The sequence below is a fragment of the Achroia grisella genome, unplaced genomic scaffold (genome assembly GCF_030625045.1).
Source record: "Achroia grisella isolate CSIRO2021 unplaced genomic scaffold, CSIRO_AGI_Agris_v1 utg1920, whole genome shotgun sequence".
NCBI classification, from domain to species: Eukaryota; Metazoa; Arthropoda; class Insecta; order Lepidoptera; family Pyralidae; genus Achroia; species Achroia grisella.
Genome location: NW_026712695.1, coordinates 2,539,582 through 2,565,248, shown reverse-complemented (window position 1 = coordinate 2,565,248; position 25,667 = coordinate 2,539,582). Strand labels below are relative to the sequence as shown.

The window sequence follows — 25,667 nt, the reverse complement described above, 5'->3', positions numbered from 1 at the left end:
GTTTCCAGGGGGAATCGTGTGGTTGTCCACCTGACATGGTACATTGCTAACAATTGATGTGATTAGACCACATTACTAAAAATTTGCTTCCATCTCTATGTATATTATGTCTGTACATAATAAAATATATCTACGTAGGTATTAATATCATTTGTCTAGTAAACACAAGTTCTGCTCAGCTTGGGAGTATATGGTAGGCATTACATGAATAGTCCAGGAATATAATTGTTATTATTGTATTATTTGTATCCATATTTGGATTGACATTGAGTTTTCTATGATTAAAATAAAATATATTAAAATTTAAATACATACATGCATGTACGTATTTAAATTTTTTATTACATCCATTCGTAACCAAATACCCAGACTAAATAGAAGATTGTTTATAATAGTCAACATTGCTAGTAATAAACCTTATCAGGTCGGCTTCCACGTGGTCTCCTCTGGACACTATCGTTTAAAAAAATAAACAGTAATGTATGGTAATGTACGGTCAATGGTATGGTGCATTCATCTGCGTTGACTTTATACGCTGGACAGTGGAGAATTAAATAATGAGCTTGAAGTCATTCAGAAGAGAATTTGTTAAAAATTAGAAATTAACGATGATGGTTTCTATTGGGGAAAGTAGTTCCACCTATTACATGAATATGTAACCAAAACCAAACTATAGCGGTAAATGACAGGCTAACTGACCGCGTCGGACGGACTGCGTCCTCATCCTATCATCCTTCACTGGTTCTGCGCTACCGTATACCGTCAGACCAGGCTGGCGCTTTATTTTATATTCAAACATAAAGAGACCTCATTTCTATTTACTTACGTATTGTATAGCTAGGATTATTTTTATTATTCAATAATAAATGCGCAAATGATGCACTTCTTACCATAGAGAATACAAGTTCTCTGGAATAAATGTCTTCTAAACATTCTAGTACTCAACACATACGACCCGTACATTGTTTCATATTAGCCGTTCATTGCTGATTATAGATTGCCCTTGCCATAGATCGATCTATTATTGTAAGTAGTTATTTACCGAGACTGCATCTGAGTGTTATTCTGTGATACTAATTCTACTGCTATGCAGTTTGCATGGCAATCCGTGTAAGACATTAAGAGTTCGTTTCTAAGACAATTAGAACCAAGTAGTAATTAATGTTGTAGAAGAGATTTCATATGTGAAAAACTCAGATTGAGCATCAGAATTTATTTTGGTACACCTCTTGGAGAGTACAATAAACCCGATAGATTGTTCTTAATATATAATGTAGTTAAATTATTGTATACATGAGGTTGAGGAGGAATATATTTTGAATTAGTATATATTATTTTTTTTTACAATTTTACATTATAATCAAAAAGTTCTTAAGAATACCAAAGACATGTAACAAAAAAAAACAAAAAATGAATTTTGTAGTCAAAGTGCCAAAATGCCTTCTTCTATGTAGAAGTAATATTGTTACTAGTTTTCTAGATTTATGGCATATTTTTTTCATATATTAATTTAATTTATTTTCCTATTGCTGTCTAAGCTATCATCATCTATACTTTAAGGATACGTACAAATGAGGAACACCAATCAAAGGACGATAATTGAATACAAATAACAAACATTTATTTTGATTTAAAAACCAAACTGAAACAATAAATTAATAGTACAATTTTTAGTAAAGTATGTAACAATATATCTCTATTTTTTTAAAACCAAGTCAGCTACTTGGTTTTAAAAAAATAGAGATCCACATTTATGTATATGTTTCTCCGCTTACTTCTTTCAAACTCAACAAGATTTTAATATTGACGTTTAAATATTTAATCATGATATGCTTGTATAATACATCGTTTTATTATATATTAGCTTCTCGCCCCGCCGCCCCCGGTTTACATGTATTATACATATAAACCTTCATCTTGAATCACTCTATCTATTAAAAAAAGCTTCAAAATCCGTTGCGTAGTTTTAAAGATTTAAGCATAAGTATATAGGGACGGACTAACTGCGACAGCGACTTTGTTTTATAATATGTAGTGATGATAATCATAATTATATATACCTACATAACTATACATATGTATTTGTACAATTCAATCATTCCAATCCGGATGAAGTAAGATTTTTTACGGCGGGATGACCAGTTATTTTTAAATGTATAACATTTATAGATTTATGTGTATTTAAACAAACGTTTATCAAAATAAACTGGTAAATACATCATCTTCAGTGTATAGTATTACTATATCATTTTAAATGTCATTAACTGATCATATCTGTAATAGTAATGAACAATTAATGACTTTCAAAATGGTCCACTATTAATACACCGACCACATTGCAAAATGTCAATCTCATTGACTCAGAGGCTGTTATGAGATCGATGTGATTTTAATTTTGTTAACTGTCATCGTCATAACTAATATCTAGCGTTGTAAAATTTTCACGTACAGGAACCTGTCTACATGTCTAGGTGATGTCGACAGCAGATTTTAAACCGTGCTCCCAACTGTCAGGGACATTTTTGTGATAGTCACGTCATACTGACATTGGTGGTAATCAAACCACTATAATTTCAACCGTGATTTTCCACCACTTACGATTTTCATACATATTCGAATATCAATTTTGTAACCTTAATATCATCTCCACTGATTTGAATATATTTTAATTTATTATTGTTTTCATTGAGCTCCATTTCATGAATTGTATTTTTGTGTAAGTCTTGAATTTTTAATCCGCTTTCCTCTTGGCTTGATTTGTCTATTATTCTTTGAAATCCGACAATAAATTCCGAGCCTGAAAAGATATAATAAATGAAAAACACTTGTAATGGTGACAAGAATATAAAAGACATGTGGTTTGATGGGAAAACCTAGACATATTTTTATACGGGCATTTTGTATTTGACCGTCGACTTGCTTACACCAACGCGCAATTGACCATACACAACTAGGTAGGTGTTCAGATAGGTACTATAAATTCTCACGGCTCTCTCACTGGTTTCTAGTCAAGGCCATATACGATATTATTCTCATTGACGTCCGCGACGCTATATGATCTTATAATATGTGGTACATTTAATTTAGTCTCTATTTTTATTTAGAAAATAGATTGGTTTATATAAATATATGAGTTGACTTTCTAATTTACTATTCAATTCTGTACCAGATTTCGACCGAGCCCTTATTTCTTTAGAATAAGCGGGGTCGCTATAACGATTACAAGATAAATTCCTAATACTTGCGGTGTACCTAAACAAGAAGTATTTTTTACAATATTTTTTTAATTGAGACAAAAAAAAATATATATGTCTAACCAATGGTAATTATTTACAGTTTCATCCATATATTTTATTATTTATATAAGGAAAATTTTAGTACCCTATAATATATTACGTTTTTGAATTGTTTCATTATGGGGCAAAAGTAAATTTAGTCACTACCAATGGCTTCATCTTTAGTTGAGTACGTTACGCTATGACATCAGTATCTTACGAGCATGCTGGCGCCAATGGTGACGAATTCCCAAATAATATAATTATTGTCAAATCACAAGAAATACACTTAAAAATAGTACCTAATTAGTGGTATTGTTTCTCAAAACTTGTACCTACAGCCGTAAAGAAGCATGTAAACATAGGTGCATCAAGGATTTCCTTTTATACTATGTCTCTACATATACAAAGGAAAACATCATAAATTTATAAATGTAGCTACGTACTTATAATAAAAACCGATTAAAATCACGTATCGTACAATTCTTATCGTACCTTGTAATACGTGTTGTTTGTTATCTTTCTACAAAGAATGCATAGTTAAACGTAGGTATAATATAATTTATCAAAGTAGACTGGTAAAATGAGAGAGATATCTTATTATCACAATCTTAATAAAATTTATGTTAATAGTTAAATGTTTCAATTTGTAGATCTGAACAGACCAAGCTCTGTATCATCTAATATATTAATCCATGCAAAGAAAGGAGTTATAGCAGTGTAATATATAAATTATAACTATGTTACCATTTTTTAAGGTATTTCCTTCCAACGGATTCATAGTCATATTGTAGTCGTTTTGAAATATTGAAATCATGTCTTCTTTCAGTACCAGTGTACAAGGCGGAGATGCTCCTGAGTTTAGTTCATCATCCGTAATTAAACTTATATTCAATCTGCAATATGAAAATATATATTAGGCGCATACAAGTAGGTAATGAATGACATACATACATTAGAACTTTGTTTCCACTTGAAAAAAATGTTTATTATTTGAAAACTGGCTGAACCAGCTCACGTTCTGTCCAATGAAGTAGCGATACCTACTAAGTCCAATTATGTTGTTAAACCATCTAGGAACCTATTGAAATATACGCATAAACTTTCATCCAAACTGGTTCAGTGGTTTAAGAGAAATACATATGCATAAGAATTAAAGATAATGTTAAGGTATTAAAAAATTAAAATAATTACTTACGATTTTGAATTGTGTATATTTAGAAATACAGTGATAACGTCATTTAGGCCAAAGACTTTTGGCAATAGTAAATTGTCTTGTGTTTTTGGCCTATTAGCCTCCTTTGGAACGTCTTCGTAAGTTAGCAGTTGCCTAGAGATAAGCAAATACATTTCATCAGTGATTAAAATAGATTATATAGTGTCTACTTAAGAGAAGAGGAAAACCCGTCTAATAGGTAATAGGTACTATAGAGTAGTATTAAAAATAATGATGAATATATTATTCTAGAGTATATTACTAGTATTATTTTTAAAGTATATATTATACGGATACGGAACTTATTTTTTCAAGAAGTGTAGTGGAACTAAAATTTCTACATTTATTTTATATATATATTTTGTCCTTATTATTATTAATTACATAATTTGTTTTTAATAAAACACAGCAAGACAAATAAGTATTTATTAGTGTCCGAGCAAACTGTCTGTTTTGTTTTCAGCTAGTCTTAGCGTAAAATTAGTTTGTATTGTCGCAGCAAATTGGCGGAAAAATAGGCTGAACCGGAAACGACGCTCGTAAAATTTGTTGACCGATACCAATACTCACTATTTTTTCTTTCATATTTCAAAAGGTGCGCTTTACTTTAATTGGCCAAAACCAAAAAATAAAAAGAAAACCTTCTGATACGACTTATCCGCACTTTCGTCCGTCTGTCACATCGCTATATTTCACAAATGACTAATACTATATGGAAATTAAAATATTGTAGTTTTAGATAGGGTTATTCCAATCATAATGCTGCTATTTGAAGACGTCATCGTCAAATGTCGTGGCGTCCAATGATTACAAAACATTACAGAAAAAATAAGAAAGAGTTAATCAATATGTAAAATTTTATATACGTATTCGGTGACTATAATATTTTATTAATTCATTAATATTGTCAATACTGAGTATCGTTATGGTTGAGTACTGTCACAAATGACTATACTAGTTACTAATGTAATTTAAGTATATCTTTATCGTCATATTAATATTTCCTTTTATAATACAAATGACTGTGTTTAATTGTCTTTTAAAAATTATTGAGTTATGAATGTTCATTTACGCAAATAAACGTGATTTGAGAGGCAATTTAGTAAATACTTCAAAAATATATTGAAAAGACATTCAGGTTAGGATTTGACATTCCAGTAGAGAATGTCGGTCAAAATTATCATTATTATGTATAGGTATCGTCTCTTCAATTTCTTAGAAGTGTTCACGGATATGCATAAAAAGTCGAAACTACAAAGGTGAATGGTCAGGTAGAGACATTGAATTGTCTTGTTATCAATTGAATAATAAAAATTTATAACAGCAAATACTAAGATGCATGTGTTGCATTTTCTGAATTCAACTGTATGCACAACTGTATATTTATATAATTACTAAATTACAATTCATATTAAATATCGTAATGCTTTGAAATATAAATGTAATTAAAATAATAAGCAATTTTAAAACTTGGAACTTTCTTCAAATATACACACTTTCAGTTCGACGAGGAAAGTTAATTTCGCAAAGTGCAGTTTAAACCTTATTGCAAAGTAAAACGACTTAATATGTCGCTATTAAAAATCCTATTCTTGAGATTCCGTTGTCCCAGTATGTACTTACAGTTATTGACAGAGTCAGTATTTAACACACGGATGTTAATAAGGTATAAAGTGAATCCAGCAAATAAATAACACTTGTCTATAAAATTAAATAGATAACTTGAATATTAATATTCTTTATGATAGCCTTATGTACCTATGTACCTATCTTATTTAATTCGTACATTAATTAAAGCATATGGTGTTTTAATTTAATGGGGGTTATTACCCCTAAATCTATTGCCTACTTACCTAATGAATTCATACTCAATATAATAGCTTAATATACGCACCATAACAAAAATATAATAATTTACCTTTTGTCTGTGCTGATATCGTAAGGACGTGCCGTAATTCCAGTACATACATACACAATAAACAACAAAATGACAACCATCATATTAAACACAAATGCACTTTAATGACACACTGTCCTGATGATACACAGTATATTTATATAGTATAATATTATTACTTTCAATATATTCACTTTATCACAACAAAACAGTGGTGCATATGGTTTGACAATTAATACTTAATGAACGGCTTAGCGCCGGTTGGCCTTTTATTCAAGTTAAAGTGAATCATTTGAAACCTCTTTACGTCACAAACGCCACTACCTTTACACGTATGAATTTATGTTACTCTGGTTTAACTTGATCAGTAACGGGAATTCCCAATTGATGTGCATACAACCCTTAATGTTTTCTGGTTTATCTTACGTAGTTGACTTGATTCTCTAACGTCAGGAGTACTATAGGTATTGGATTTTTTTTATATTGATAAAATATTTTGAAATTGCTTTTTAAGCTGTTTCGGTTAAAATGTGAGGTAAGATTGTGAAATAACAGGATAAAAGGCATGACATCTTAATCGTAAGGCGACGTCTGAGTGGCTTATCACAGGAGTCACATGGTTACGTGTTCGCCTAAGTACTATTTTTTTTGTTATTGGGTTATAGACGATGCTTACTGTTATGGTTGCTAACCATTAGCCATTCCTATTATATAAAATATATGTAATTGTATGTTATATGTAAATATATGTAATTGTATTAATAAATTAAATCTCAAACGTGTATGTATAATGCCCCACATAACATATTCTAAGTCGGATATAGGTCGACCTACTACCAAGTACAGACGAAACTTAAATCAAGGGCATCTTTGCCTTCACCTGTTCTGTTCGTAGTAAGTATTCAAATTCTAATGTTTTCCTTACAGGTGAATCAAACGTATACACACTGGGAACTATAGGTGCGCACAGAGTTGTCACAACCAAGCTTCCCTCCGTGGGAAGAACCCGCGAAGCCATGACTGCCGCTGGAAATACAACTACCAGACTACTAGGCATTTTCCAAAAGGTAGTCAGAAGGGGAAAATATTTTAAAACAACGAGTTTCAATTATTTTATATGTAATTATAATAGCAAACATGCTGGTCGCAGGGTTTGTATTTTGCCATCAGTATTTCTGTTTCAGCCATTTAAAAGCAAATTTGACGGCCTCGGTGGTCTAGCGGTCTAGCGTATGCTTTACTTCCGTCGGTCGCGGGTTCGATTTCTCGCACAGTGCAGACATTTGCTTTCATGAGTATGATTGTTGGTATCGGCCTGGGTGTTTTCGATTTATATTATGTATGTATATACAAAAAACAACTTAAGTATTTTATCACTTGGCTAGTATCCATAGCACAAGTTCTTGTTACCGTGGTAGTAGATGGTGATGTATTAATTGTTGAGGGTTATTTATTATTATTAACTTGCTTTGTAAGTAACTGTAATTGTTTGTGTATCGATTAGAGGGTGTGATACGGCAGACCTCACATGACGTTATATGCCCGTGGAGCTCTTTTAATATATAGGCGATGGTTGCTACTTATCATCACTGGGTGGGTGAGCCGTCAGCTTATTTGACATTCCCTACATTAGCAAAAAATCAGGGATGTTATGGATATGAAATTTCGGATACGGATAGGTTTCGGATATAGGAATGATTATAATACCGGATACGGATACGGATGTGGATATGAAATTATTTCGGAATATCCGTTAGTTTCGGATAATTTCGGTTATGGATATTATTTTTTTAAGGAATTTCAAAAGAAAAATAGAAATAGCTAATAAAATGCTTACCTACATAACGTGTCTCTATTAGGCTCCGCTCCTATCCGATATTATCCGAAACTCTTATTTAGGATTCGGTGAGGTTTCGGAGCTCCCTAATATCCCTGCAAAAAATATTGTCAGGGACGTATTCATACATACAAAAACTATGTAAAAGTTGTTATAAATTGTAATGCATTTATTCAAATATGATGCCCTACATAACCTAATGCACACCATTTTTTATATTATATACTATTACAGTCTATTACTGATTCAATTTTTATTGTATTTCAATAAAATATACCTACATATTACATAGTACAAGCAAGCGCTGAGACCAATATACAACAATTTTTAACGGGAATTCGATGCCATATCTAACTCAAGGTAGTAAGTGATAAATGATATTAAACCAGTTCAGGCAATGTGATCGACTAACATAATCAAAAAAATCTGTCCAACTGATAACTTCCTTTTGGCAACCGGTTGAAAAACGGAAATCACATATTCTAATATAGTTTTGACGCGACACGAAAAGAATCAATTAGCATACTGACTTTTGCAGTTCATAACGCAACGCCCACCCAGTGTTAGCGTTAGCCTTGTCTGCAGACTCTGGTAATAAATGATAATTAACTTTTATATTTATTTGTTTTTCCATTGTGTTTAATTTCTATTTGGATTATAATATTAACTACTTCAGCCCCTATTTGATACCGCAAAAGTTTGAATTGTTTAATGTAGACAGGATTGAAATGTTGTCTTACCTGCATTGGTTTACGCTACATCCGTGGGGGTATTAAACTAAGCATGAAATCAGGTCGGGTAGTTTATCGCTGCGAAATCACATATAATTAACGAGTATGGTTTCCATGGGGGCCACGTGGAGATCGACCCATTGCAAGAAATGTACCATGCATTGTCAGTAGTGGGTCCACACCTTCTATTTTTTTTTTAAATGAAAAGATAGTCTATGTTCGTCCTCGTAAACCTTATTTTTTCTTATCAAATTTTATTAAGATCTGTTCAGCCGTTAACAAACAGATGGACAGATATACTTTCGTATAGGATGAAGTGTATTTTGAATAAGTACAAAAGTTTCCATAAAAACATCAACTGAATAATTAAGGTTTTGTTAGGATTGTGTCTAAGCTATTTTGGAATATGACGATTGAAAAAATCACGTCAAAAAGTGCAACTGCAAACTATAAATGAAAAAAATATAACAATAATACCTAAGATTCAATTAAGTGAGTCTGTGTCAATGTTTCGTCTTGCCATTAATCTAATTTCTAATGCCCTTGAATACAATTTGCCTCGCATATATTGAATAATTGTATGATTGGTTTCGAATGTTACGATGATTTTCATAAGTTTATATTTAGCTCTCTAGTAGCGCTTCAATAATAGATTTATTGCCGAATGCCAGCTGTTTGGAATTCAGTAAACGTTTGATATATTATTGCAACCAACGATCAGAATTAGACGTGTTTTAAATGGGTTAATACATTGTATTAATTAATATTCATAACCAATATATTATTATATATTTAGACACTATATAATAATATATTGATTATGAATATTTCAATAATTATCTATTGTATGTAATAAATATGGCATATTTATTTTATTTTAAATAAACAATAGACAAAATTTTTAGAAACTCGTTTATATATGTACATTGTACATCTTATAGAAATTAGCCCTAAATTATTCGTTCATAAACGAACTCTTATTTGTTCTCGATAATAAATGAGAATGTATTCCATTTTTAGTCTTTATTTATTTTAATCGATTTTGGTTACTTCTTCGTTTTTTCATGACTGTTATCTCAGATGGTTAATCATTTTGAATTGTTAATGTCATTATATGATGAACGCAACACGGTCTTGTCTGCATATCGCTGGTTCTATTTGAATCCAACGTGTCATGATATGAGTCTACGCAGTCTCTCGAATTAGGTTTTGGTTACTAACTGGTTTTGTTACTGATATAAATCAGTATTTCTTTCACCGGAGAGTCGGTCAGATATGCATGACCTTTTGGACGTAAATCGGGCTAGTAAACTACTAAGTAAAGACGCTCTCTGTACATATATTTTATTATTTAGACTAGTTACTAGAAGTACCTTTTGTTAAAAACAAAATATTTTTAAGTCGATAGTATTTTTGTGTGCTTCGCAAAAATGCGATTAGGCTGTTCGTTTTCGAATCACAAATATTTACTGTGTTTTGTATGTGTTTCTTTTATAGAATATTTATTCGTGACTTATAATTAAGTTTGCCGCTGCATTGTTATTAAAAATTGTTTGCATAAATATACAAGTTAGGGCTTAAATGAATAATAATTAAATTAATAGAATTATAATTTTATCATTATTGCCACATGCCCATGATTTCTGGCTCTTTTATTAATTTCTTTGTAGAATTTGCCTTTATAACGTAATGTTTTAGTTAATTGCTCATTGTATTAGTAGTGTCCATAAATAGCAATTAATATATTTTTTCCTTATCTATAAGTATTGGAATATAGTACCAACTGATTATCCTTATAATGGATATATGAGTATTAAATTATTAACAATGCATTAGTAACATTAAACTGAGTGATTAATTGATGTGTGTAAACTGTAATCAACTTTATCGTTCGTTGGGCGCAATTTAGTTAAATTCGATAAACAAGTTCAAATTAAATATCAAGATGTTTTGGAAGCATGTGCCGCCCACCTGTTAATTATTAGGTTTCTTATCATATGTTTAATATTACACATCGGGACATTTTTAATATAATTGGATTAACAAATAAGATATACCTGAACAGCCCCGACGGCCTCGGTAGTCTAGCGGTTTAACATACTGCCTTACCGGTGGTCGCGGATTCGATTTCTCGCACATTACAAACATTTGTATTCTTAAGTATGATTGCAACGGTCTGTATGTTTTCTATGTATATTATGTATTTATATCAGTCTAGTACCCATAATACCAGGTCTGCTTTTCTTGGGAGTAAATGGCAATGTGTGAATTGTCCTGAGATGTTCTTATTTGCAGACCTACGTTGCCATTCCTGAGGACTAAGACGTCATGACTCCATATCCTGTAGTAATCTCATTGTATGATCCTTGTTGGCTGAAGTAGGTGACCTAGAAACAATGGTATCTAAGTAATATACTTCACACAAAGTCTACCTTAGTAAAATATGAACATATGTTATTATAACGCAAAATACTTAAAATTATTAGTTACATATTACATTTTTTTATCCACTGTCAGGGCGACCGACTTTTGCGATGCATTTTTTATACAATTGTATTTTTTCTAAAAAGATATCTATTTAGATAACATTGACAACGAAACATCATAAATCGTGGAATTTTCACGGACCTGTATGTTTAGCACAATTATATAGCGTTAGGCAAGTAATAGCAGCAAAATGACATGTTTGTAAATCTTGTAAACTATTCGCAGGTCGAGTATGTGTTCCTAGTTGGCGTAGGCGGCGGTGTCCCGCACTATACGGACTATGCCCGCCATGTGAGACTTGGGGACGTTGTTGTCTCCACTCCAGCACCAGATTTACCGGACAAGTATGTTTCTATTTTAGATAATTAACGTCTATATCAATAATATTATTAATACAAAACTGTGTCTCGCCTGTCTGTCTATTACACGAAATGGATGAACGGATTTTAATGAAATTCAACAATTATAATATGGAAGGATTGAAATAGGCAATGAAGGTAGAATAGTTGTAGAATGAAGTGCAGACGAAGTCACGGGTAACAGCTAGTTACTTATAAATTGACAAAAATAAACTATTTTATAAATTAGTTTAAAAAATGTGATATATTGATATAAAAAATGCAATAAGGTTATATATTAATGAAATTTCATACTTATTTAACTTTACTTATAACATAGAACTGGCAAACAACCTGGAAACCCCCCACAAATATTAGACGCCTACGTAGCCAAGTCATACATAAATGCGACAACTGTAAATATGAAATAAGAAGTTATATTAGAAAATTGATTAATCGTGTGTAAAGTATACTAATATATGAGTGTCCACGTGTGATCTGAATGTTTCCCACATGTCTGATCTACCGCAGGTATACGTCAATTTACGTCATACATTGTCTATATGTCGTCAAACCGCATTTGAAATTAGTAATACATCGGGTTATGGGTCAATTGCGAGTAACAGTACAGGAATACGCATAATCCACTGAAACCATCCACGCTGATACTCATGATTAATCGTGGTATTCATTAATCTAATATGGCCACATATAGAGAAGTTATGTATGATATAATAGTTTTGTAAATTGATAAAATTATAAACAATAACTTACGATGTGAACGCACCCAAAATTACGAATATTTTGGGTGCGTTCACGAGTTTTACGTTAGTAGCATTTTATAGAATTAGTCTTTAGGAGCTATCGGACTGTATTTTAACGATTATATTTTAATGGTTCATCCGCCTGCGCTAACAGTAAATACTACCAAGACCTCAGTGGAGGATGATAAAATGAGCGTGAAGTCATGTCAGATTGCTCATCATGGCTAATTTACCAGAAATTAACCAGGATGGTTTCCAATGGATACCACTGTCCTAACACTGTGACTAACAATCCACTGTCCATTGGAGATTTCGTATTAATGTTTGAGGGATATGGCAGAGAATACATGATATGGAGGACAAGACCTCAGCCCTCTAGTATGAGACTATTCATTCATTCATTTATAATTTAAGAGCTACGCTCTTGTCGGTGGAGCTCTTGCTCTTGTATGAGACCGCATGTATAAAATGTATATATTGGTGATAACTGTCACCAATATATACATGTTACCATCTGGTGTGAACTTGTTTGCTATTTCAATTACTTAAAAAATACTCTAAATGAATAAAACTACAAATGTCTGATTTTCTTATTGTTGAATTCTATTAGCATCAATATCTTAAAACGCCCAATTCCCGCGTACGAATTCATACGTGTTTTCTATCTAATATTTCAGATATGTATACGTATTTTGTGAAAAGGCTGAACGCAACGACAAAGGAGGTTGGGATTACGAAGTAAAACCTTACAAACCACCGAATTTCCTACTACAAGACATTGCCCTTCGCATTGCAAGTTCGCAAGCGCCTTGGAATCTGTACGTCAACGAAGGTACGTAAACTACCTACGTCTCGTCACGTTCATAGTGTCAATTTTGTTTTTAAATTATTTATAACATAAAAACTGCAATTAAAGAGAAATATTTTTGTCAGGACTTTTTTTATGGATGTTAATGAAATGATCCACCCGCCTGCTCTAACGGTTTAAATTTGCGGGGCACCAGTCATCATCATCATTATCATTAGTCCTCTCCCAAGGCACGTCCCTGGGCACGATCTTCAGCCCTTATCATCCAGTTACTACCTACTGCAACCCTACGTATGTCGTCACTCCACCTAGCTGCGGGGCGTCCTACACTACGTTTGCCAATTCGCGGTCTCCACTCTAGAACACGTCTGCTCCAGCGAGCATCGGTTCTACGACAGATATGACCGGTGGAGGATGATAAAATGAGCATTAAGTCAGATCAGTTAGTGCATCTTGGCAAATGGCAATTTACCACGACTTCCAGGGGGAACCGCATGGAGGTCAACCTGACATAGCACATTTTTTGCAAAGGGCCCTTTTATACAATTACTAACAATCCTCCCTCGCCCTCAGGACAGTATTTAGTTGGTAGCCAATTGTATAATTAAACCAATTAATAACCTTGAGTACTATTATATATTTATTATTATATAATATTTTTAGTATATTTTAGCAAAATAAACTGAAATACGTCATTTTTATTTTTGTAGGATTGAATCGATTACAAAACGTGCCTGGACGTTGGGAAGCACCAGAGGGCGTAACAGATCGTTTATGCGTGGAGATTGGTGAGGGTGCATTCATTGAAGTGTCACATCCTGCACCCCAGGGTGATCAAATGTAAGTTTCTGTTTTCATAACACACAAAGTTTAATTTTTGTAACGTATTTTGAACTAGACGTAAAGTAGGTACTTTTTCATTAATATACCTTCTTAATACACTACTTTTTTTATTGCTGGTATGGTAATATATTTATTTATTGCTTTATTGAGTTTGTTAACAAATAATATACTGGTTTTGCAGCAAAGAATGAAAGCATGAGTATGATGAAGGTCACTTGGCCTATAGTGACAAATTCTCCAATTTACTACGAAGGTTTCCGGGTGGATAGTGTGAAGATCAATTTGATAGAGATAGGTTCTTACTAATGGGCCCATTAGTTCCTATGGTATCACCTCATCCTAATAAATGTGGTTAACAGCGATGCAGAGGGTGAGAGGCGTGGGGTGCGTGTGCATTGCGCTCCAGTGGCAGGTGGGCGCGCCGTGGCTAGTTCTGGCGAAGCGCGCTCCGCTTTCGCTACACACGTGCGCGCGCTCGCTTACGATTGCGAATTGGATGCAGTACTCGACAGCGTGCAAGGCAACTGCAAGGACTGCTTCATATCCATACGAGGTACTTTCTCTTTATTTTTTATTTATTTACTTATTTCAGGTTATTGTTGGCCCATATTATACCTCTTCTAGCTTCTAGATTAGTGTTTCCCAAACTTGATTTAAACTGTTTCACTACATTGGCGACCACTATTTTATATATGCAATAGTAATATAAATTATCTCTGTGGCGATGGTAATCTGCCGCGGTAGCGCCAGTATACCACCCTCTTCGGCCAGTAGCCCACCTTCATGAAGGTGGGCAGCATGTTGGTGCTTCATGAAGGGCCGCAGAGGCCTTGAACTTCGCTTTGTAACTGAGCTTGGATGTTAGTTTATGTAATTTGAATGACAAATTCACACTTCATATTGTATGATTAATGGCAACCGCAGCCTATGTAGCCTATGTACATCTGAACGGCACCTCAGTTCACATTCAGTAACCGTTCTAATAAGTTTCTGTGCATTAATTTCATTTCATATTTTGTCTTCATACTCTGTAATTTCGGTACTGCACCGCCCATTAATACATCACTATTTCCCTAATTTTACCATCATAAACAAACTCTTAAAATATGTATTTAATTTTCAGTTGACACAGTTTGAGACCTTATATATTTTGATCCTGATAGTATATCTAGTTGTCTCCCTAATGTGTATGGAGTACTTATAATAAACGATTAGAATATGAGGAGAAATTAAAATATTTATATTTTCAGGCATTTCTGACTACCGCGACGGCACGCGTGGTAAAGAGTGGCAGCCGCATGCGGCACTGGCAGCCGCGGCTGTTATGAAAAGCATCATCGCCGCTATGGACCCTCCTACTGATTGAGCATCCACACTATAAGACTGCATGATGAACAACCAAATCTATTCCAATCAGAGCTTTCAGAAATATAATATATTTACGTTAAATTAGGTAACTAACATGAAAATTTAGGATGTGTCACAAATTTGTTAAAAACTTAATTAGGAATATGATTCCTTAAAAATATTTACCGTAATTTTACTCGACTACCAATGGAGGACAATTATTTTCATGAGTACAAAAATATAATTATGGACAATAAACTATCTAGAACATATAAAAAACTTAAGGAAGTTATCAATTTGGATTTTGTGGTTATTTTTATTTGTAGTCATCCAAGTTAATTCCTTAAATATCAAAATTATACTTAAAAGCCAAGCTAAACTTAAGTATCAATTTCTATAACGTACATATTGCGGACCTCCTCCTGGTTGTCGGTAAAAAAATTATGCTATAATATTTATAAAATATCATAGCCATTTTTAAGAGGCCTTCATTCCACGATTTATGGAATTTAAAATTTTGGTTTTTCTTTAAACTACTGGTATCTTTTAAAACTAAATATTAGAATTGCAAAATTGCGTAAGCACTTACCAAGTCAAATAAGTAACATACTAACACATTTTGTGAATTTTCTTTATTATATTTTTGTATTAAGTACCACTATTAATGATAACATTGATGGCCTCTTAAGAATTTGAACAAAAAAAATACAGGAATCACAACTAATACAAACCTGTTATTTGATTAGTGATTGAAAAAACTTATCTAATTGTATATAAGTGATTAATTTACAGTACAGGTTTACTTGCCTTACATTTGGCTGTTACAGAAATATTAATATATAAATAAAGTTATTTCATTAAGAGTTATTTACACAAATTAGTGTAGGCAACGAAATTAATAATAATTTTAGTGAGATTTGTAACTGTTAATTATTATTGCTAAGCTTAAGCTTGCTCAGTTATTTTTCGGTTCTCTAATAATTTCATAGCCATTTGCCAAACTAAAATGTGCTCAAAACAGGTCTTCCCTGCTTTCAAGCCAAAATCATATTATAATATTCATAATATTTAATTATTGATTGTATATTTTATCTTATTTTAAATAAGTATCCAGTGTGATACTTGACTTGAATATATGTATCATCAATATTTCATTATTGAAAGATAATTTTTATTACTTTTGTCTTATTAATGACTCATCACACTCAATGAATTGTAATATTTAAATTTTACACGGATTATTATCACATTAATTAGCATTTAAAAGGCTATTCAAATTTTTCAGTGCATGTTAAGATGAATGATATTACATTTTAAAGTAGACACTGTGTCAAAAAAACAAAATTATATAAACGTTATTTTATATATTTGTTTGCTTGCACAGAAGTAAAATCTAACAAATCCATTGGATATACATATGTATAACACCATAGGGTTATTTCACAATTGCTTAATTAAAATTATTTATAGGCATAATTTAGGTATCCCTTAGCCACATATAATCCTATTTATGCGTAATTATATTGCTATATTGCTGAATTACCTTAGCACGTTGCTTAGAAAACTATTAATAAATAATTTATTAGTCTTCACTAATTCACTGCCATAAATGGCCTATTTATTATCATTAGATTTATAAATAGACAAAGTAAATAAACTGTTGTGAGTGACATATATTTAAAACCAAAGTTTAGACTTCCGGATGTTTTTTTGAACACCTAGTCTAGTCGTCAGAAATGTGAACATTTCGTTGAAGTTTTATATACAAATGATATTAGAAACACTAATGTTGTAATTCCACATAGTTTTATCACATATTTAAAACGACTTGTGATTTCGTTGACCAGATTCTAAATATTAAGATAATCATTGATTGTTATTATTTGTGTCAAGTATTTTATAATTTTACTTACAGTTATGTTTGATTAAAGACAATAAAGCATATTAACTTAATTTTACGTTTTGATCTGTATATTAGAATTAATCTAATTTGATTTTTGTTGTCTCGTCTTGTAACGCACACAATAAAGTTTTTAAAAAATATATGTTTTATATTATTTAGTTAATAAATGGTAATAAATCGTTAGGAACGTAATAAAAATAATACAACGATGTAAGTTTATACTTTCATTCATTAAACAGTTGTAGTTATAAATATTATGAGATACTGAATTATTGTCGGATAAAAGATATAAATAAAAAATTGTTGAAAAATAGACTATTTTTAATTGAGCATCATTACTGTTTATTCATTGTGCATAAACTAATTTTTATAATGTAGTATCAAGGTCTATAGTAGGAATACCCTGAATAATTTTCAGCAGTCCATTTTGTCCCATTTACTTCCATTCATATATATTGATATTTATTCTGAAATCGTAAAAGATGATTAAACAAACAAGCAAACATGACATGAAATGTCTGGGATTGTAACAATTTATAATCACACACATTTCCAAATAAACATAATATAATTAAGTACAGATTACACAAAAACCCAATAACTAATTAGGTATAATGTAAACAGTGTTCACTAAACTAATTAGAATATATCTATATTTAAATTGTTCACTAAAGTAATTTTTCAAAAGTATAACTATTTTAAAGTCGAGTGACAACTGTTTCCGTGACTCCAGTATTAGTAACAATCATTCCTTAGGACCCACATTATTGAAGAAAATTAATTTACAGGTTAAGAAGTCTTATCAGTACCCATATTATATTAATGTTTCAACTTATGTAGATTGGTAAATACTGTAGTCTTATTGTAAATTCAAACAAATACATTACCAATGCTTCAAGATAATAAGTTGTAATGATTAGACAGAGATAAATTTATAATTTTTGACAACCAGCTTTAAATATATAAAAATGTTATATTTTATACTGTATAATAACATTATGAAAACCAGTCCAACTTACATAACTTTTATTACAAGCGTGGGGAAACATCAGTTGTTATTTATTCACAATGGGAATTTATATTTTAGAATCTTTCCATCCCAAATATTATGTATAGCAATATTATTACCAATTAGTTCTAACTTAAAAAAAACAGACATTTCCCTTTAGGATGCATACATTCAGTTATACTACACCACATTCAATGTTAGTTATACCAAGTTGCATTAAATAATCAAGTTAATACACATTAGTGTAATGTGCAAACACAAAAGCAATGTGTCTATATTAAATTATGTTACTTGCATCAATCTTAGTAGCATAGCGTCGGTTGTTGCGCCACAATTGTTATTGTTGATCTTCTATAATTTCATAAAATTAATCTTATTAATGAAACAAAAAAACAGTACACATAACTGCGTAAAACAGTATTATATTATAAGCTTCATTCATTTCTGTTCCTAAACATTAAGTTTAAAAATCTGAGTAATCTCACATAATTATATTTATATAGTTTAGGCTTAATAACTTTTGTAAATTACTCACCAACATATTTAACTTCATCAAATGCTTTTCTGGCTTTCTTAAGTTCTTCATTCATTGTGAGCAGATCTTTAACACGGGCATATTTCCGTGGGTCTTTACGAACTAAAAATATAATATCTTCTACTTGTACTCTACCTGTTCTACCAACTTCCATGGCTCTATAAAAATTAAAATATAACACCTGATATATAATTGTTGTCATACTTATATATATATAAGATATGTTAAATGAGGTGATAGAGAGTTCCTATTGGTCAAAATTGCATAATCATTCATTCACAATTAAATGTAGTTGATTATGGATCTTATACTCCATATATCTATCACTCAGATTATTAACCAGCAGTTACAAAGATAACAATAGGTAAAAACATCAGATCAACCCTACTGAACTACTAAAATTTATAAACTGAAACTGTTTCTATTATACTCCATATTCTGCTGTGATTTGTTGCAATGTCTTTGTTTGCTGTTATTTTTGTAAGTGCTAGTCTAAGAAGAATACATGTAATTACAGGTGTTAAAAAAGTCAAGAGACAATTTTTTTTATCAAATAGTGACACAATGTAGGATTTTATATCATACAAGATATTGGCTAAGCACAGATATATGGAAGTTACAGACTGAGACACTGATGATGTAAAGGTTTCTTATAATATGACTTGCCTGTGTGTTGTTTCTGTAATAAATTCCATAACTAAATCTTCTAAAAAGTCAACACTTTCTGTATATGGATTCTGATCATCACCAAAGCCATACATCATACAACGGAGCTCTTTACTAAATAGACGTTTTCGTCCAGAAGGAGTTGCTCCAAGTTGTTGCTCTGATTCTTCTTCGTCAAACTAAAAAAATATAATGATACTTGTCATACACCTTTATTTTTATTTATTAGTATAACTAGATTATTAGGACTTACTTGATCAAAATTTTCAGGGGTTTCGGGTGTAGGAGTGGCCATATCGAAGTTCTGCTTTACTGAATAATAAATTTTATTTCATAAGTTTGTATTAAACAGAACTAAACAGAACTTTTAGTATTATTGATAGGGTGTTTATATTTTTATGTAAATATATTGGCTTAAGAGCAAATCAATAAGTTGTTGTTAATATGTAAGTATAATTTTATTTGCTTATAAATTATTATTTTCCTTTTAGTTTTCGTCGCAGTTTTTTTAAATATTTCATATCAAAATCATAGCCAATTCTAGCAATGGTAGATTTTGTAGACAAATGTACAGATCAAGAAAAATTGACACATCACAACATAAATGTGTTACAGATTCACAGCTCAAGATATAAGAGATAAAGTAAGATCTAGTGTTAGTTCTTGAACATAGAATCCTAAAATGAATATTGGAAGCGACGATCGCATGAAAAAATGTAAATTCGAAATTACATGGATGTCACTTTAATAATCTTTAAGTGTGTAGTGAAAAAGTAGTCTGTGCAAGACTCATAATTTGACAATCAATTATGACATATAAAAAGCAAAACAATAACATTATACATTGAATCCTACCGCTTTCAAATTTTTATTAATTAATGAATAATTTATCTATTTATGATTTATTGAGTTCCGACCGAATTTACTGAATAAATTTTACATTATAATCCGGTATTCGTGTAATTTTAAATTAAAATGAATCCTATGACGTAAGAATAAAATAAATTCATTACTTTTAAAAATATTCACACTATTCAATATAACATTTATTTTCTTTTTACAGCAACGTGAAAAATGTTTTAAAGTTAAGTGAACGTGAATTAGCTGCAAATTCTAAGAGTTCCTGGCATGATCAATATAAAGATAGTGCTTGGATATTTGTCGGAGGTTTGCCATATGATCTTACAGAAGGAGATATTATTTGTGTATTTTCACAGTAAGTTGACATTTTAATTTTTTATTTAATAAAAATGTTCAAATATAAGTTGTATATACAATATATAAATAGCTGTAAAATAATATTAAAATGTTTAATAGTATAGAAAAAGTAATTTGATATTTATCTGTATTATTACAACCTCAAAAATAATCTTACCATTACTGATGCAGCAACAAATGTATACATCATTTGTATTTCTACAAAACCTTTTTTGATAACCCGTTAGTTTTGCATAAAGTGTAATTAAAACTACAACTACATATATAATCATAATAGAGTCCTAAGGATCTCCTGAAATTGCAAAATTTCTATTCAACAACTTTAATTATGATCATTATGTGTTGTAGATATGGAGAAATAGTAAACATAAATTTAGTTCGAGACAAAGCTACTGGTAAATCAAGAGGATTTTCTTTTATATGCTATGAAGATCAACGTTCCACCATTTTAGCTGTTGATAATTTAAATGGAATTAAGGTATGCCAGTGAAGTACTGTTTGTTTTCTATACTTCTTCATCTAAAATATATAGATGTATTTCAAACATATAATAGAAATGCATATATTCTCATTTTAGAAATAAATAGCTTGAAAATTGTGTTCCATTTGGATCAACATTAGGATGACATTTTATACAAAATAAAAATTTGTTATATACTAGTAAATTGTGTTTATTGTTGATTGAGTTTTTCAGAAAAGATAATTCTCTAGTTGTTTTCAATTAGATTACATAAACTATTTAGTTAAATAGCAAGGCAGAGTTAGTTACTATAGTATAATGCTTAATGCTATAATATAATGATGTTTATCGATTTAGATTCTGGGGCGTACAATTCGTGTTGACCACTGTGAACAATACAGGGCTCCTAATGCTGATATGAGTAAAATTGACGAATTGACTGCTGCTATCAGAACAGAAGGTTGTGCCCCAAACATTCCTGCTGTAAAACCAGAAGTACTACCACTACCAATAATTAAAAAAGTAATCTTTTTTATTTACTTAGTGCAATTTGTAGAGAATTTTTTATAATTGTTAATATATTATTAATTATTTTTAAAATTGTATTGTTAAAAATATTGCTACTAAATTATTTGTTGTAGGAGAAAGAAAGCAAGGAAAGGAGAAAAAAAGACAAGAAAAGTAAAAAGAAGAAGAAAAAGAAAGGCAGAAGTTCTGATTCTTCTGATTAGGAATGTAATAACTATGGTACATATTAAAAATATTACATATTTTTCACATTTTATTTTATTTTCAACATAAACATTCACAAAATATACAAAATGATCAAATTAGACATAGTACTTAAATAGATAATATTATTGAGATCATAATTGAAAAGCTTAATACACTATCACAATATCAACACATTTGTAATGTAAAAATCAGGTACTAATGAAGACAAGGTATGTTTATTACAAATAGAGCAATATTTATGATGTATGCAATGTCATATAATTTGATTTTAAGTCAAAATCTTTTTTATGTTTTCAAATACTTTTATATCAGAATATGCAATTACTCCATCAGAATTACAGAACTGTTGTGTGTCTACATCTTCAGGATCATTATATGTGATTGGAGTATATGTACTGTAAGACACAATGTCACCACCCAATGCTTGTAGAATTGAATGTGGTGCACATGTGTCCCAGCGGAATGTTGTTCCTTTAGAAACAATATATATTCCTGCTTCTCCTAGAAAACAGAAAAAAAAAGTAATAATTATTTTTGTCGCTGTTAAAATGAAAATTTAAACAAATTAAACATTGCTGTCATGAGAATGATTTAAAAATGAATTGGTAAATTACTTAAAGTAAGGTATGGGTTGTTAAATAAAATTCATGACTAATTAATATAGTACCTACTGAATATTATTATCTTACCAAGAGCAACTTTAAGAAGTTTATGACCTGCACCAGGAACAGATTTCACCTCCAAATTGGCTTTCTTCATCTTGTTAACAATTTCTGGGTTTTCTGCACTACTCATGAGCACAATATTGCTTTCACTATCAGATTTCGATTCTGTTGTGCCCCATTCTTTTGTAGTGCCATAGCTTACACCCCATATTATGCGACCTTTTCCACTACAAAATATAAATATAGAACAAATTAGATGATATATGTATTTATTGTCATTTTCTATGTTACTGTCAAAAGATTCTCAAATAGTCTTTTTTTATGTAGACTTCAAGGAAATGTTATATATCATTAATTAATTTTGCAATCTTTTATAGTTTGGATTTGATACAAAATAATTTATTTTGATATTAAGTAATAATGACTTGTCTGAGTAAATAATAATTATTCAAGACAATTTTGTCCCTTTTAATTTAAACAGTTATTGTACCCACTTGTTATAGAATGGTTGGTTAATAACTCCCATTACAGGTTCTCCTGTTGACTTGATGTAAGCTCCAATCAATACAGTTACGCAAGGCAGACCACGACCCGTTTTTGCCTGTCCACGGACACCAGATATAAATTCTGCAGTTGCATCTATAATAACAATTGTACTATTTCCAATTACTTCCATATTTCTACTGTTCACTGGTACTAAGAAGTGGTTATTCTATGAGGGGGAATAGAATTGTTGGTGGATTAGTGGCATCGTTGTTAGCAATATTATGTCTAGTAGACTACCATACAGTCACCATCATTATACCATTGTGGCTATTATATTATAGACTTATGTTCATCCTATCATCTGGTGCCCCTCCAGTATATACTGATAGCACTACTAGGTGCTCCACAACATTCATTAAAAAAGATTCCTAAACTAGGCATAAATCTGTATTTTAGGTAACCATCAATATAAAAAAAAAAACATCCATTTAACAGATAATGTTATATGGATGACTTTGTGAGATACTCATGAATTGATATGATCATTATTTATATACATTATGTTTTCTATTATAAAGTAACTTTAAAACTGGTTACATATATTACCGATAGGATCAATCCAAACACCCAAATCATTAATATCAATTGATGGCAAATCTTCTGGTAAGTCGAGAGAAAGTTCTATAGAAGAATGAGCTGCTGCCGACATCCGTGTAGCTACATTTGGAGCCACTAGTAAGCTCAACATCTCGGCTGTTTTTTCCCAATTTTCCTGAAGTTTAATTGAGACTCCTCCGATTTCAGAGCATTCTTCACCTCTTGTATTTCTAGCTAGTTCTGGACTAAAGGTAGCTATTTCATTTTTAGCGGATTCCTGTGCCAAGACATCTGCTATGGTTTTAAAATCCTTGTCAAAGCGGGCGTTAGCTTCTCCTTCACCTTTTTCGGCCACTAAAAGAACTTCATCAGTTGCTCCCTCACAACAAGAACGAGCAATACGAGCCGCTTTTTCTGATGCGTTAATTAAAACTTTCAAAGTATCTATCATCATAAAAAAATATAAAATCTAAAATTAATTATTAAAAGCTTTAATAGTTCAGATTAAAGATGAAATAATCTGAGAAAAATAAAAAATAAATATAACTAAATTGACAATTTTTTTTTTATTAATGCTTTATTCATGACCATGGATACAAGTCCTTCAGTCGAATAGCGAAATAAATGTAACCAGCATTAATTCCTAATCGTGCTATTTTATAACTTTTTGTATCGCAATTTTTTTAATGGGAACTGTGTCCATATAGCCTTTGATATTTTATATAATTTTGACTTTGAAAGCTTTGCAAACGATCTATTAAAAGTTGCATTTTTTAATACGTTCTGGTCATGTATTATTTAAAGCGATAAAGCTAAAAGCATACCGAAGTTTAAAAATAATAAACTTTTAATTTAAAATTTTATTATTTTTAAACTTCTGAATTTCTGAGTCTTAAATAATCTTTATAATTTTGCCGAAAACGCAATATTTTGTAAACTGGTCACCCCAACTTACAACTAAAAAAAAAAAAAACAGGTTGCGGCACACCCACAGAGCAGCGCTGGCTGAAAGGGGATTTTCAGGGCCGTAAAAATTCTTATTAAAAAAAGATTATGACTGCGTTTTCGATCTTAAAATTTCTTATCATAATGTAATCTAATTTTAAAATCACATCCTTTAGTTAGAATTGTACTTTAGTTAAGTTAGAATTGCTCGAATTAACCTTTTTTGTGGGGGCAAAGGGGATTGTTAGTAATGTAAACTGATAATCCTATTGCTATTTATGTACCATATCAGGTTGACCTCCACGCGTTTTCCCTTGGAAACCATCGTGATAAATTCTTGGTGAATTCGTTAGGATGGGCTAACTGCCCTGAGGACTTATCTCTAAAAGGTATCTCTTCCAGTCAATCTAAAACAGCATGACACAGGATATTATTTATGTCTATGGACAAAATTTCATCCATTTTAATTAGTTGTTGTGGAAAACTTTCGTACGTTTGTATGAAGCGGAATATAATAGTAAGCCTAGTAAAAAAATGAAGATTATGAGGGCCCTGTTCCTCTTTTTTTATTTTTGGACTACTCTAATGCTGTTGGACGCAGCTGGCCTTTACAGCTTCACTGGACGTTAGGGGGTGAGTGCAAATGGCACTCCAAACCCGCGGAAAGACTTATGGAGTGGCTGAAGGCCAACTCCTGCCTGACGGATATGACTTTAGTCTGAGAGCACCACTAGGGGTTCGAACCTGGGCTCAGGCCGTCGTAATATCGTGCCCCGTTTAAATTGGACGGGGGATCTATCGGAGGGGGCCCTGTTCCTCACCCACTCTTGGAACTGCAACTTACATATACCATTATAGAAGTTTTCAACCGGAAGGAAATTGGTCACATTGATCTGTTGCCGGTT

At 31.3% G+C, this 25,667-nt stretch overlaps 5 protein-coding genes across 6 annotated transcripts in view; 2 read left to right on the top strand and 3 right to left on the bottom strand.

The window, feature by feature from the left end:
• The window catches only part of LOC131841824 (uncharacterized), a 32,117-nt gene extending 15,170 nt beyond the window's left edge, over positions 1-16,947 (top strand). The window contains exons 8-13 of the mRNA XM_059190164.1: positions 7,316-7,455; positions 11,669-11,787; positions 13,223-13,377; positions 14,064-14,193; positions 14,556-14,749; positions 15,447-16,947. Of these exons, the coding sequence (XP_059046147.1) occupies positions 7,316-7,455; positions 11,669-11,787; positions 13,223-13,377; positions 14,064-14,193; positions 14,556-14,749; positions 15,447-15,562 (854 nt within the window). The 3' untranslated portion in view covers positions 15,563-16,947. The remainder of the gene's footprint in view (positions 1-7,315; positions 7,456-11,668; positions 11,788-13,222; positions 13,378-14,063; positions 14,194-14,555; positions 14,750-15,446) is intronic.
• Positions 1,751-6,591, bottom strand: LOC131841819 (uncharacterized). Its single transcript, XM_059190159.1, has 4 exons — positions 6,410-6,591; positions 4,474-4,605; positions 4,023-4,171; positions 1,751-2,797 (listed from the first exon to the last, which is right to left on the bottom strand). The coding sequence occupies exons 1-4, from the start codon at positions 6,490-6,492 to the stop codon at positions 2,604-2,606; spliced, it is 558 nt and encodes a 185-aa protein (XP_059046142.1). The 5' UTR covers positions 6,493-6,591; the 3' UTR covers positions 1,751-2,603.
• Positions 16,948-17,050: 103 nt separating the features above from the next.
• On the bottom strand, positions 17,051-20,219 carry LOC131841823 (transcription initiation factor TFIID subunit 13). 2 transcript variants are annotated; one of them, XM_059190162.1, is made up of 5 exons: positions 19,910-20,211; positions 19,657-19,835; positions 18,991-19,148; positions 18,751-18,806; positions 17,051-17,913 (listed from the first exon to the last, which is right to left on the bottom strand). In XM_059190162.1, the coding sequence occupies exons 1-4, from the start codon at positions 19,949-19,951 to the stop codon at positions 18,793-18,795; spliced, it is 393 nt and encodes a 130-aa protein (XP_059046145.1). In that variant the 5' UTR covers positions 19,952-20,211; the 3' UTR covers positions 17,051-17,913; positions 18,751-18,792. The 2 variants fall into 2 exon arrangements, with proteins under 2 accessions (XP_059046145.1, XP_059046146.1); XM_059190163.1 differs by lacking the exon at positions 18,751-18,806 and having other exon boundaries at positions 19,910-20,219.
• Positions 20,220-20,485: 266 nt separating this feature from the next.
• LOC131841821 (RNA-binding motif protein, X-linked 2-like) lies at positions 20,486-22,104 on the top strand. The gene is made up of 5 exons (XM_059190161.1): positions 20,486-20,645; positions 20,720-20,872; positions 21,223-21,352; positions 21,692-21,856; positions 21,976-22,104. Exons 1-5 carry the CDS (start codon positions 20,632-20,634, stop codon positions 22,063-22,065), a joined length of 552 nt encoding a protein of 183 aa, XP_059046144.1. The 5' UTR covers positions 20,486-20,631; the 3' UTR covers positions 22,066-22,104.
• Positions 22,105-22,129: 25 nt separating this feature from the next.
• LOC131841818 (inositol polyphosphate 1-phosphatase) lies at positions 22,130-24,384 on the bottom strand. Its single transcript, XM_059190158.1, has 4 exons — positions 23,827-24,384; positions 23,229-23,373; positions 22,759-22,961; positions 22,130-22,570 (listed from the first exon to the last, which is right to left on the bottom strand). Exons 1-4 carry the CDS (start codon positions 24,269-24,271, stop codon positions 22,338-22,340), a joined length of 1,026 nt encoding a protein of 341 aa, XP_059046141.1. The 5' UTR covers positions 24,272-24,384; the 3' UTR covers positions 22,130-22,337.
• Between the last annotated feature and the right edge of the window lie 1,283 nt (positions 24,385-25,667).

What these genes read in the sequence shown, in the direction of transcription:
- LOC131841823 (XM_059190162.1), bottom strand. Translation starts at nt 19,951, where the DNA reads ATGGCCACTCCTACACCCGAAACCCCTGAAAATTTTGATCAA. An exon ending in CCCCTGAAAATTTTGATCAA is followed by an intron (nt 19,836 to 19,909) that starts GTAAGTCCTAAT and finishes ATATTTTTTTAG; the next exon opens with TTTGACGAAGAAGAATCAGA. An exon ending in ATTACAGAAACAACACACAG is followed by an intron (nt 19,149 to 19,656) that starts GCAAGTCATATT and finishes TAATTTTTATAG; the next exon opens with AGCCATGGAAGTTGGTAGAA.
- LOC131841819 (XM_059190159.1), bottom strand. Translation starts at nt 6,492, where the DNA reads ATGATGGTTGTCATTTTGTTGTTTATTGTGTATGTATGTACTGGAATT. An exon ending in GATATCAGCACAGACAAAAG is followed by an intron (nt 4,606 to 6,409) that starts GTAAATTATTAT and finishes GCTTATCTCTAG; the next exon opens with GCAACTGCTAACTTACGAAG. An exon ending in AATATACACAATTCAAAATC is followed by an intron (nt 4,172 to 4,473) that starts GTAAGTAATTAT and finishes TTCATATTGCAG; the next exon opens with ATTGAATATAAGTTTAATTA.
- LOC131841821 (XM_059190161.1), top strand. An exon ending in ATTATTTGTGTATTTTCACA is followed by an intron (nt 20,873 to 21,222) that starts GTAAGTTGACAT and finishes TATGTGTTGTAG; the next exon opens with ATATGGAGAAATAGTAAACA. An exon ending in CACTACCAATAATTAAAAAA is followed by an intron (nt 21,857 to 21,975) that starts GTAATCTTTTTT and finishes TATTTGTTGTAG; the next exon opens with GAGAAAGAAAGCAAGGAAAG.
- LOC131841818 (XM_059190158.1), bottom strand. Translation starts at nt 24,271, where the DNA reads ATGATGATAGATACTTTGAAAGTTTTAATTAACGCATCAGAAAAAGCG. An exon ending in TGTTTGGATTGATCCTATCG is followed by an intron (nt 23,374 to 23,826) that starts GTAATATATGTA and finishes TTGTTATTATAG; the next exon opens with ATGCAACTGCAGAATTTATA. An exon ending in AACCAACCATTCTATAACAA is followed by an intron (nt 22,962 to 23,228) that starts GTGGGTACAATA and finishes TATATTTTGTAG; the next exon opens with TGGAAAAGGTCGCATAATAT.